The 14,118-nt window shown below is 42.2% G+C and overlaps 1 protein-coding gene across 1 annotated transcript in view; it reads left to right on the plus strand.

Moving 5' to 3' along the window:
* mdfic (MyoD family inhibitor domain containing) overlaps positions 1–14,118 on the plus strand; it is a 216,173-nt gene that overhangs the window by 112,912 nt on the left and 89,143 nt on the right. Inside the window, exons 6-7 of the mRNA XM_067582220.1 lie at positions 291–343; positions 2,910–2,968. Of these exons, the coding sequence (XP_067438321.1) occupies positions 291–343; positions 2,910–2,968 (112 nt within the window). The remainder of the gene's footprint in view (positions 1–290; positions 344–2,909; positions 2,969–14,118) is intronic.

Here is a 14,118-nt window from a genome sequence, read left to right on the forward strand (position 1 = left end):
TAAGTGTGTGCCGCTCATGCACATTTACAGACCCACACAAATACCTGTACATAAGCCCACTATTTTCTCGTTTCTTTCTATTGCCTTGGCACATTAAAACACACACACACACACACACACACATACACACAGACTCTCAGGGGTGCTTGACCCCAGACTGCAGGGCTGTGCAGCTGTTAATTATAATCGGGTTCACAGGTTACACACATGCCCACAATGGATCATACTGGTGCTATACAGAGGCAGTTGATAATGATTTTTGTATTTATTTTTCATGATGTATATTGTAGGTGTCTGAAGGTGTCGGAGGCTGCATGGGGAACCCGGACACACTTGTATTGAGGTAAGATGAGAAGAAAAAGATGTGGAAATATGGGGAAAAAGTGAGCCAGAGAGAGGAAAACTCCCTCGTTTTCTCTCTCTCGGTCTTCCTTTTCCTTTTTAGCCCGGCTTGAAACATCTGTCAGCACTCAGACTGGTGGCGAGAAGAGGAGAGAGCAGAGGGCCTGGTATGCAGCAGGCCCGGCCCAGGAATCAGTGGAGCCGCTCAGCTTGGCACGGCCGCCTTGTTTATTTGCCCTGACCTCGCGTTCGCTCCGAGGTTACGGGACCTGCTCAGTGAAAGGAGCCATTGTCCTGCAGGAAAAATCTGTTACAAATATTTACCATGGGGGGAATGCAAAAGCCTTGGCCTGCAGCCAGCCAGACTCAAGCTGTAAAATTCACTACAGTACATTTTTGAATTAGCCACCTCCACCCCCCGTTCCTCTGGGTTAAAATTATACCCCCACAGTTTTATTAATGAGATCACACTGTCACAGGTTTTTAGTCATTTAGTAGCCTTAACATCAGGATCCTATGATTTCCTTCAGCCCAAATTTATCCCATAACTTAACATTTTAACCGAGCATACAGCATATATACAGGGATCACAATGTGGTTATACATTTAATGACTTTGGTTGGTCTGTGCATTACTGAAATTATAATTCCCCTTAATTTTATGTATTTTAGCAAATATGCACTAATTTGCTTCCCTGGCCTCTAGTTTGTGTAAGACATCATATTTAACTACCATGCCGATGTTTTTCTTGCAGAAAAATCTGGAGCACATCCCTGCACTACATTTCTTATTCCACAGGGTCCCCCTGTTAGGTCACTAGTAACAAATGCATTTTCAAAAAGGCTGCATAAATTCCCTTTTGCCCTCATATGGGTTTTCTTGAAAATGCCATACTGGTTTTAGCTAGAATAAATCTGCTGGTTTCCATCACGCTCCCCTTTTTACCCTTGCAGCTGGACCAGGCGGACATCCTCACCGGCGCATTGACATGCAACAAAGCTAATGGTGGCCGGGACAGGAGGGCCTAATCTTCACTAACTGACAAGATTTAAATTGAGGAGACATCTTCCGCTGATTAGCTCCCACACCCACAATTATCCAACTGGGGTGTCAAGCAAGGTTTAACATCTCCACTGATTCTGCTCTCCTGAGACATCCGGGAGGCAATGCAATCGCTTTTAATAACTGCCTCCCTCCCTTGCTCCCTCCCTCCATCCCTCTCTCACCCCTTCTCCTCCTTGACGCCCAATGCTCCTGGTGCAGCATGCCCCCCCCCCACCCTCCCACCCTCCCACCTCCCCCTTCTATTTCTCTTTCTCTCTGCCTCTGTTTCTCTCTCTCCTTCTCTCTCCCCCTTCTACTCTCTCTCTTTCCTCCCTTCACTCCCTCTGCCGCCCCCCCCCCCCCCCCAGTTCCCAGTCATTCAAGTTCCCTTCAAAATTAACCTTTCCTGCGAAAATATAATTTCTCACAAAATGAACCCCACTGAGCGATTTTTTTTTTTTTATCTGGAATAATTTATTCAAATTGCCCAACTCAGAACAGCAGAGCAATCTGAACACTGAGTGGACCCCTGAATTTGGATCTGTCTCTTTTTTTTCATCTAAGGGTAGAGGGAGAGCTAAAAAAAAAAAAAAAAAAGTTTATGTACCTTGCTGTCTTCTGGCAAATAAGGGGACGGGCTTGCTTCTACCTTCTATCCCCAGCGCTCTGGCAGCGGTATCCCCCTCGAGTGTACACCTCATTAAAATTCATCTGATCTGAATATTTTTGCAAATATGGTCTGATTGCTCACCATGACATGAAACATCCCTGTGTGTTATTTTAATCACACACACCCCAACGGGCAACATATATGATGGCTGTGACATTGAACTCCTCCACTGCTTGACCCCATTTTATGAGTGCACGTCATTTTAGGAGGGACGGGGGGGCGGTGGCGGTGGTGGGGTTTAGAAGTTACCTGGAATGATGGACACGCTTGATAATTCTTCGTTCTTTTTTCTTCAAATGTTCACACAGCATCAGCTCGGTTTAAAGGCCCTCTCAATCATGCTGCCGCCCCCCCTTCTCTAATGAACTGTTTTCTTCCGGTGATGGAACGGGGACACAAAGCAATGTGATTAATAATTTACTGTTTAGTTTTACTAATTGATCTGTTTTGGGAGCTAAGATAAAAGTGAGGATGCATCCTCGGCGCACAATGCCTTTCATATGGCATTTATCCACAAGTCACAACCAGCTCCCTCAAGATGAATAATGAACTAAACAAGATCAAATAATTATCACTTGGGAGTAGGAGGGAGAACTCCCTTACAAACACCACTGAGTTTACCTTAGGTTCTTTCTGCATATCACACAACACAGTGGCGCAGGAGATGAGCTGCACCGAGGCAGGTTGTTATCAGCAACAAAGACCCGAGTAAGGGCTTGCAAGGACAGAACTTACGAGTAGTTGTAGTGTTTGTGAAGTCAGAAAACTTTTCTGCATGTCTGTTTTAATTATGCTACTGCTTGTCAAATCATTATCTTACCTTTGCTCTCCCTTAACCTTGACTGTCTTTCAGAATAAGCAGAAGAACTAACAATGTGGACCCTGCAGTGCTTCTTAACTTCCACTGTGACAGTGAGTGTAAACTTAATTATCTTTCAGAACCCATCACAATTAACAACATAAACCAAATAGGAAGATAATATAAAAGACACATGCATCTTTCATCCTAAGAAAAATTTGCTGTTGTATCTAAAATCTGTCTGGCTCTGGTTTCTATTTGGATGAAATGTCTACCAAATGGTAGTGAATCACATTTTGAACTTTTTGGTATCATTAGAAAATAGAGCTTTCTTCATAATTTACAACACTGTAACGTGTCATCACAGTGAATATTTGAGCTGAACTGTTTTTTAATTGAGGAAAATCTGAACTCCTGTATGTCAAATTGTCTTCCATACACGGCCCCGGTCCGTCATAACAACTCAGCATAGTCAGTGAAGTGCTTCCTGCTGGAACAGATTCAGGCTCCTTTCCCTCCTGAACCTCTCCACCTCTCTACAGTATTGTCATGGAAAAAGTACACCGGCCTGAGGCATCCTGCTGGCTCAGCAGGGGAATGAGCATACCATGTATTTGTGACGCCATGAGTTTAAAGCTAACTCGTGACTTTTGACTCTCTGCACTGCATACTGTCTAATGAAAATGAAATGCAACAAAAGCGAAAAAGCCTATAAGAATCATACAACACATTCATGTTGGGTATAAGAGACTGTGGATTGTCATTGTGTTTTTACTGCAGGATGAATTGGAAATGCGTAATAAATAGATTAAACACATGAAATTTACATCTGAGCATATGAAATATGATGGGGTTTGCATTAGAATGCTAAAAAACATAAACACCATTGGCAGATCATGGATATTTATTTATTAACTGCCTCTTCAGTGACTCACACTAGCCTGTGAGCCATTTCACTGTGCTAATTTTTGCTGGGATGGGGAGGGCTGTGGATTAAGCGAGGGAAGGAATCTGCAATATATTTTTCCACAGCACCTTAACACTGAGGGGGGATTAGAAAATGAAATGAGAAACATTTCATCCTAGATGCGCCAAGGTCTTAAAAGAGACAGAATGGGGGGAAAACATCTTGTATCACAGAGATGTTCATCTGTTTGCAGATGAGCCATGTGTGCTATTCTTTAGTGCGAGAGATTGACTCAAATTTACATTTTATTGTTTTGGATTACATGCTGTTGGCCCATTGAACCTAATGTGGTTTCTCCACCACCGTGTCTGTAATAGTTTATAGCTGTTGCCTTGTAAATAAGGTTTAATACAGTGAGGCAGTGTGAAGTACCAATCTGTGTATGTATGTGTGTGTGTGTGTGTGTGTGTGTGTGTGTGTGTGTGTGTGTGTCCGTCCACATGCTCTCAGCGGTCTCTTATAAATATTCCCATGGCTGGGTAGAGAGTGTCATTATGTGTTAGCTGCAAGTAGCATAAGATTAAAGCACCAACTAAATGCCCATATCATTACCCTATTAGCATATGACATATATGTGTATAGGTGCCTGCTTAATTAGCGTTGATTGATTGGAATCAATGACTGTAAAAAAGGGGGCTAAGAGGGGGCAGGGTTGGTGGGTGGGTAAGTAGGGTGTCTTGTGAAAGTATCCAGAATTAAACTGAAGATAGTCCTCTTATTTCTGATTTGATTTGGCTTAGCTGTTAAACAGGCAGACAATCTAGTTGCCTTTGATACTCTACTAAAATCTACCCTGCCTGTTCCCCCACCCCCCTCAAAAAATAGTAGCCTAATTTTGTCATGGATATTACACAGACACATGCATGAATCAGTGCTGGTTGTCATAATTATGTTAACATAGGGGATATTAAATGAGACAGGCCTATTTCCAAAGGTGAGACTGTAGAATCAACTCGGCGCTCAACAAACCTCGGTGTCAATCACGCAAGCGATTCATATTCAACTAAAGTCAAGCGCATCTGCCTGGATGCATTATTTATGTCGGAAATAAGCAGCTTAACCGAATCATGCTAGCAGCTATTAGCAAGAGACACACACCTAGCTCGCTCCCTGTCTCTCTTTGGAGGCCATGTTTGAAGTCTAAATAACACAAGTTTGATTGGGCCCATGGAAGCTAAAGCAATCCCACTGAAGTCTGCTGTTTTATAGAGCTGGAACAAAGGTACGTCTGTGTTTGTAGTTGTCATTAGGCTGTGTATCTCTCTTTTTTTTCCCTCCCCCTATCTCCCATATCTCCCGTTCTCTCTGCGGGCCAAATAACGGTAGAGGTTAGCATTCCAGAGTTACGGCTCTATCCTCCTGTCATGAGTGTAAGGCTCTGTTTTAGATCAGCCGTCCCCGCCGTGCCTGATGGACAGCTCTGAGGATAAATGTAACATGAATAAAAACAGCACTGTTGACTGTACAAAGGCTTTTTGTTGATGGACCGGAGCTTGTGCGGAGGGGAAAGGGATGGGGATGTGGGGTGTGGGAGGGGGGTTTCGGGGTTGTGAGAGGGTTAAGCGTTGCCGGGTATGGGGGGTAAGTGAGTGTCCTCCTCCTCCTCCTCACTGTTCATATTCGGCCTCCACCTTTCAAATATATCTCATTCATAATGGATAGATCCGGATCTCTGTTTTGCATCTTCAACTGACAGTTTTAGTGTTTTCCCCCCTTTTTTTTCCTCCTCCTTTTCCTTCAGTTTTTTCGCCCCCCCCCACCCCCCTCAAGGTTACTGGGCTGTGAGAGAGTGGCAAATCCAGAAGACTTTCTTTCTGTCCTGGAGCAAAGGCCTGTGATCTACAGCCTGGTTGTAGTCCTGTACTACTACAGAACACATAAACCAAAGGAATACAGGTGATTACTGGTAAAAATATCACAAAGGGCTTTTGCTCCATTTGTCTGCATGTCACTGTCACGCCGTAGTATTTGTAGGCACCGTGTGACAGGTAGACAGTGACAGTGAATCATTGGCTTTTTAAGTGGGACAGGGAAAATATCCTGGACCCGCACATAGAAACGCACGCACTTGAATTCAATCTGGCAAACCCACATGCAACAAAGCCGCATCAGGTGGTCCCCACAGGTTACCCATCATCAAGCCTAAATACAGCCCTCACAGGCAGACCTCCATTTACTTCTAGATACACACACACACACACCCTGTAACCCGGGCAGCCCTAGCAAAGGCTGCCTTTTACCCCTGCTTATTTAGATGCACTCGAGGACACAATGGGGGTGCATTAGCAGCGCTCGGCCTCACAGCAGCTGTAATTTCATTGTGGTTACCACATGCATCCTACTTGACTCTCAATTCACTCTCTGGGATGAGGGCCAAATAATGGGATTTACCCTGTCTGACGAGAGCCTCCCACCCCTCCCTTTTTCTTTTTTTTTTTTTTTTTTGAGTGTGTGTGTCTGTGTGTGTGTGTGCATGTGCAGGTAAATGTGGGTATCTCATACATACCACTAACTGCAGATGTAGTTAGTGGTATGTATGTGTGAGCGTGCAGACTCTGTATGTGCGTACTAGTGCATGCATATGTGTGAATGTGTTTTACAGTCTTTCCTGTTATCACTGCCAGTTCTACTATCATTGTCAACATCAGGGCTAAATGCACTGCTACTCCATCACTGTGGGTTAAAGGGATGAGCTTGTTGTAAATGGACCACAGACTAATGGCTTTACAGGGGAGAAAGATTTGGTTGAACATGTGAGGGGTGTCATTTCAGTAAAAAAGTTACTGTTTTGTCAATGAAGTACTTTAGAAAACATATTAAAGTATTAACATTGAAGATCAAGTTTTTCTGTTAAGCTAGCAATTATTTCATCAGTACATGACCATTTTGTGAAATATTGGTATCTCCTTCTGTAGTAAAACTCTTCATCTCAGCTATCATGTGTTTGGATTCATGTACACATTAAGATTTACGTGCAAAACTATTCTGCATGATCAATAAAAGTGATCAGATTTCCCTCCAGTAGTGCTGTGTAAATTCAGATTTTCTAAATAGGCACAAGAAACCATCTGGCAACTACATATTAGTGTGAAAATATGGCTGTGTCCATGTATTGTTTTAAAATCCCTGATAGTATTTAGTGTTGCAGAGTTACAGCACATAGAAGATGTTGGATATAGGAGCAGGTAAGCACTGTATTTGCTGTAACAACCTGAAGCTGGAGTGTTAGTTGCAGTCTGTCTAATAAGAAGTTTTGCTCTTGTCTTAACCCTTATTCCTTAGTAATTAGGATGGAAAATAAAAAATAAAAGGGAAAAGGCTTAAAAACTTTTAATTTGTATTCATCAGATTAGAATTGTGAGCCATGGGAAGGAAGCAAACAGCTCCCCCATCACAATACAGCATGCATCACTTTTATCGCACACGCAAAATGTTCACACGCACATGCTTGCACGGATGCACGTGCATGCACGCACATGCATACAAACAGTACAAGAAACAAAAATTAATCAGGACGAACAAAGCCTGTCTGAACGTGCTGTTGCACATCGGCGTACACACAAACACACACAAACGTTTGCGCGCACACACACAGCGGAGGCATTAATTTATTCAGGTTAGCGGTGTGCTTTAATTATTACAACCAGCCTTTCTCTCCCCCTCAATAATAGCCAGCACGTCTGTAGCTGTAGCTGTCAAAAACAAGCTGAAACAATTTTATCTGTGAGCAGAGAAACAAACACTGTCTTCTCTTTCTCACTCTCTCTGTAGTGTAAAGGCCTTTAATCAGGCCCTGGTGTATTTTCTGTTTGTTTATTATGTGATAGGGAGAACATAGCCTCTAAATGTGTTATGTTGTTGCATAGCTTCACTGAACATTTCCCAGGGAGAGGAAATTGATAGGGAGTTTCATAATTAAGCAAATTAATGAGTTTATTCGGTGAGCAACCAAAACACTTAGTACGATGCCAGCTCCTATCTCCGCAGAGACATGAAAAGTCTTACTTTGTTGCCAGGGTTATTTGTGCCATGAGTTTGTGTGTGCATGTTTTACTGTGAGTCTGTGTCTGCATCCCTTTGTTTTTTTTTTTTGTTGTTTTTTTTTTGTTCATTTTCACAGTCCTTTGCATTAGACAGCTGTGCAGAAAGGCATTGTGCTGTTTTTCATGCAGATTTTAAAGCTATGCAAATAGAGTTAGAAACACACTACAAAGACAATAATGTTTTTAACACTGAATGTGCTCAGCTAATGACCATTTCCAGCAAAGTCTCTATTTTTTCTCCATCAGTTGTTTACAATCAGTTACTTTTGAAATAGCACTCCCCTGATTTGAACTTGTTCTAATATCTAGCTGTGTCATAACGGCCCCTGTGACAGCAGACTATTAATGAGCAGCCATTTTGTGCCTTTGACTGCGGTTGCACTGGGCTTCATTAATTTCTACAGGTCTGAGAGGTGAGGAGACAGGGAGAGTGTGTGATGGTGGAGGCCACTGTCCCTGGAGACACAACACAACTGACTGTCTGAATGCTTGATCATCTTGTTTTTCCTTGTACATGAAACATTATTTTTTTTGTATTTTGTTTTTTTCAGTACATGTATTTCATATATCTTAAATGTTTTCATGTATTCTCTCTAATAGTTTGTACATGTTTATGAGGAATTGTGTGCTTCGGCTTGCATTTATGTGTCTGTATCTATGAGCTTATGCCTGTGTGTATATGGCCATTGTGACCACCCCCTCCCAATCTGTTGGCTGTGTAATTACTTCAGAATAGGAAACAGAGGCAGGCGCGCGATGATAGATGATGACCCCCCCTAACCCCAACCCTCGTTCAGTAACGACGGCCCACACCTCAACACACGGGGCCACCCCGGGGCCAGAGGAGTAAATGAGAGTCTCTTTAGAGGACACAGGCGCCATTAGGACACCACAGGTGTCCGCCTGCTGTTTCTCTCGTTCTTTCAGCCTGTCACTCTCTGTTTTTTTCAGTTTTTTTTTTGCTTTCTCTGTTTGTCTTTGGCAGTTGCGACAAAACAGGTGTCAAAGTGCAGAGGAATGATATCACATTCCCGGTGAGTGTGACTTTATTGTGTGAGCTTAAACCTGTGTGCGTCTTTGAGTGAGTGCATGCATGACAAAATATGCAGCGCGTTTATCAAGTATGAAACCTGAAAATTAGTAATTTTGTTTGCCATTGTCATCAAATCCAAATTTCTACTTTAACTCTAACACTAATATTTTACATATCCAATATCCATTTTGTAATTGTCTGTTCTTACAGTATTTGCTGAAAATGAAATTTTAAGAAGAAACATGTTTGTATTCTCGGTTATTTTCGAATTCTACAGTATGTATGTCACTTACCGGCTACTATTTCCACTTTATAAGCAATGTTTCTTCCTTTGCCCTCCTGCAGCTGGAGGGTTTTTACTTTGAAGCAGTTGCAGGGATGCAGTGAACTCACAATTGTTTGCATTAGCCTTGAATATCAAGTGTTGATTCAAATCTCTTTTTCATACATTTTTCTTTTTTCTTTTATATCAGTTTTAAACATTGCACATAAGGACTTCATTATAGCTCAGACAAAGTGCTGACATCGCAGCCTTTCTGTGATGTGTTTATTGTGGAAATTCAAATCGCAAAAATTTGATACAGCCCTGAGGTGAATGCATATGTATATGCAGCGGTAGCCACTAACGGTGTGATTGCAGAAAGAGATGTTCCAGTCTGTATCGTTTCCTCTTCATCTGTCTTTGTTCACCCCCGCTCCCTCCTTTCCCCTACTCATCGCTGATATATCTCTCTCTTCACTTCGAAACCACCCCTCCCTCACCTCTGCGCTCCCATCCCCGCACCCTCCCACTAGCACAGACAATAAATATCATGTCATGAGGATGGCAATGCTCCTTCATGGAACACTGCATGTTTATTAGAGGCAGGAGAAGTTTAAGAGAAATGCTAACAGTGTTCATTAATGGGCCGCATCCGCGTTTGATGAGGCATAGCACATCCTAGCCACCGGCCAAACGGGGGAACAGGCGGGTTTTTTAGTGGGGGTGGATGGGGCGACGGGCATAACGGCCACTGGTAAACGGCCGGTAATTGTGTCCAAATTGTACGGCGAGAAGGCCTCTCAAGGACTGACAGTGACGGAGCAATTATGGCAAGCCAAGCGAGCTGTATCAAATTAGCCTTCTCCTCCCCTTCTTCCTTACTCCAAAGCCCAACCCCTTCTGCCATCCGCTGACGGGGAGTCATATTTCTTTGCCCTAGATAGCAACGAGGAGTGATAAACCCTTTATTGTGAATGATAGGCAAGACTGGCCATGGCGGCTTGATGGTTCAAATTGTCAATACCTTTGTACCTGAACGCCATGGATCACGTGGGTGTCTGAGCAGGTATTGAGATGTTTAAGACCCAGTTGGAGGGAGCAAGTTTAGGAGGGGGGGGTGGGGGGTGTGTCTCATGTGTTCAGCGACCCAACTGAGGGAGTCTTTACCCGGGAAGGTCATCAGTCAGCGTTGGCTGTCAGGGATGGATCACACACAGTGGAGTGCGCCTGACTTTGGTAATTACATCTGACTGAAGAGTGGGGATGTCTTCTTTTGTGGGCCCACAATGACTGCATAATTTATAATTAACTGCAATCAGTTCAGTCACAAGGATGTTCATCGAGGCTTTTGTTTTAGGGTGGGGTGGTTGGTGGTTTAGGACTGGATTATCATTCAATTTGTCAGAATGTTACATGGTTCAGTTTGTGGAAATGTTACCAGATTTTGTCAACAAATCTGCTCATTTTTCTACTCTAATCTTCAAACCTTTTGAACTTTTTTTCTGTCAGTCTTTTTTTGTTTTCCTCGACAGAGTATTTAGTTTGGAAAGAAATGAGTATATGTTTCACTAAATCTTATAATGTATTCTTTATGACCCTTCCACTATTGTTTATGCAAACCAGAGGGGGAGGAGAAAGAACAACGTATTGGCTGGATGAGCAAACTTTAGATGGAACAAATGGGTTTTATGAAGATCACAGTGGAGAGGATCAATAGGACTGATGATTCAAGGTGTCAATCCATACATGCAAACACATTCTAATTGATTTTTCTCCTATTGATTTCACTTGTGCCTCTGCGGCTCTGGTTAAGACGGGAACAATGTATTTGTATTTGATGATAGAATTCAGACGCTGATTAGTCTTGCAGCATTTCAAAATGAGCGTTGCTGCTTACTTTGATTTTTAATTATAATACATATTAAATAAACCTCAGACGACTGTGCGGTGGATTTGAATTATGATTAAAGTACTATAATTTATGCGCTGTAATGTGATAATCATCTTATGAATTATGTAAACAATTATTACCATAAATCAAATTTCCTAAATCACCTAAAAGTAGTTATTTGTAGTCAATTTGTACCTCCCTTTAAATCTGGTTATGAAATTGTAATGCATGAAGTGTCGGCTTTAGACTGTAACACTGAATATACAGGTAAGAAGCACCATCCAATATTACTGTGTGTGTGTGTATGTATACATAGGCTTGTGCCCATGTGTGTGCACGTACATGAGTCTGCCCGCTAGTGTCTAAGTTTGAGTCCAAGTATATCAATCTTGTTACTGCCATTAATGTCACTTTCAGCTCATCATTCTCAAATTATATTTAATAATAGATAGCTTTTGGGCATAAATGTTAATGCAGAATTGCATAGAATTTTATGTTCTGAAAATGACATGCCTTAGTTAACCTCTCAATATTTAGAGAGCTACTCCACTTCCATGCAGATGCCAAAAAATCCTAATAAGTGAATGCAGGCTCATAACTTTCTCTGCAAACTTTCCTCTTAGCCTAAACCAAACATTCCCTTCATTCCTCTGACTGCTTGAATAGTAAACAGTAGGTTTGATTATTGATTTTACTCCTAAAAGCAATTTTAACTAATGTGGCTAAGATAACATGTCAGCAACGATTCCCAGTCAACTTCGTGATACATGCCATTTCCATAGAAAGTCAACGGGAAGGTTTTTACGTCAAAGCTTATTATGCAGTGATAGGTGACATGTTCATTTAATATGACGTTCACCTCAGAGGTTTTAGAAGTCCATCTTTGAAGAATGATGTCATTTACTTACTGATTAAACATATAACCTCCTGAATAGCTGTAAATCCCCAATATATAGATTCTCTTACACCTTACCACCTTTACTGGTACTCTTGTCTTTTAAAATCCCCAATTCTTTCCCCAGCTGTCTTGTACTGTATGTGATTAGGTGGATTAGACCATTGGGATTTCACTGGAACACGTATTGATTAGCATTTAACCCACTAACACCAAATAATCCATTTTAAATGTTCCTACATATGGCAGCGGCGATCTGCGTTTGATTTGAGGTTGCCTCAGGACATAAATGTTGATTTCTCCCTTTTCGCTGCGAAAACCCGGGGGCGGGAAGCATCTCTGCAGTCCCATTACATATTAACAGCATCTCCAGTTATGTTCTTAAAGCATGATGAGTACACTGAAGCTGAGTTGCCTGCAAGATTAATTATTGACACTGTCCTTTGCGCAACCCTATCTTAAAAGTGTGTTCACTGTTCCATTTTTTTTTTTCGAATGTCCTCTTATATAAAAATATGTTTCTGCTGTTACTTTGGAAAGCAGTTTTTTCTTGTCAACATGTTGGAACACTTTAGCTTGGATGCATGTGGTATGGATTGGGAATTGAAACCACAGAAAGCTATGGATGGAAGTCATCATCATTGAGATTCACTTAGGCGCTTTAACATCCACACGGTACCCTTGCCTTGCCTCTGATCAGCGCCTTTTAAATTGTTTGCAACAATCTGGTAAAGAGATTAGGCCCCAGTTTGTAGCAATTGGACTTTTTTTTTTTGTAGGGGTTGAGTAAAGAAAATCGTAGTCCAGTTCATCCAGGCCATCAGGGCTGAGGCAATGATGGCTGCATGTTGTTAGCATATAACAGAGAGGCTGTTCTGAACTTGTCTCATTCCCCTCCTGTCCCTTTTAGGTCCCTAGTGGTATCATTTTGTTTATTAGCAGGATTCTTGGGCCCTGTTGTTTATTCATAAGCCATTGTTTTCAAGCATGAACTGCTCTATTTTGAGGGGTTCCATATTTGTCAGCTGAGTGTCGGTGGATGGCACCCGCACGCCTCTCAGCACCTCCAGAGACTCCTATTCTGACAAGGACATTTTTTTTCCTCCCCCATCCTCTTCAAGCTCCTGGTGTAATGAAAACTAAATACGCACATCTTCCCTTGCTGTCTGTCTCTTATCCAACTCTCTATTTCTATTCTCTTTACTCTCTCTCTCTCTCTCCCTTTTTTATCCTTCCCTCTCTGCTTTCCTGACACCTTGGCCAATGGGAGTTGTTTCTGTGCCCGGCGGTTGTCAGGAGAGACAGCCAATAAGCAATCAAAGTGGTGGCCGGTGGCTGAGACAAAGGAGCACTCTGCCTTTTTCTGAGGTGCTGCAGCGGGCCGTACAGAGAGGGCTTGCATGTATAATTAAGTGAGAGAGGAAGCCGGGGCCACTTAATCTTCCCCCTAATGGTGATCCGAGCTCCATCACCGGAGCCCCTCTGGGGGGGCCGTACCCCAAAGACCCACTCTCCGGGTCACCGCTGTCCCCCAATTGTCATTGGCAAATCTTTTTTATCGGCCGGAAGAGCTGTTTTCCTGGACCGCTGGCATTGATCCATTCATCATGGCTTTGTTCCTTTAAGAACTCCGAGGGCACACCGAGGGTCTGCCGAATGAGCTATTTATCATCCAGCAGAGAAAAATAGAGAAAGAAGTGAAGAGATGCATATTTCACACAGAGTTTTTCTCAAACCTTACAATAGCCTGACATATATTCAGGTTTGGCTTGTATTGTCACAGGAGTCTCTGTCACCTGTGTGATTTATACGAACAGTAATCATGTTGAACTGCAATGAGGCTTTACCTGTTTGATTATTGATTCTATTGAATAAACTCGCACTGTAAACATAGCTTACTTGTGTGGATATATAGAAAGCATTTAAGGTTTATCTAGCATTGTGAGATGTGTAGTGCTACTTTATGTGGGACTGCTCTCTGTAAGGTTTAAGATTAACTTTTAAATAATATTGTGTCATTTAGTTATGTGATTTCTCTGCAGCTGTATTTAACACTGTTAGCATTATAAAATAATTTATTTACCAAACTTGCCACTTTATAGCACACATATGATAGTACACACACACACACACACACACACACACACACACACACACACACACACAGCAAAA

Source organism: Thunnus thynnus, chromosome 23 (genome assembly GCF_963924715.1).
Source record: "Thunnus thynnus chromosome 23, fThuThy2.1, whole genome shotgun sequence".
Classification (NCBI taxonomy): Eukaryota; Metazoa; Chordata; class Actinopteri; order Scombriformes; family Scombridae; genus Thunnus; species Thunnus thynnus.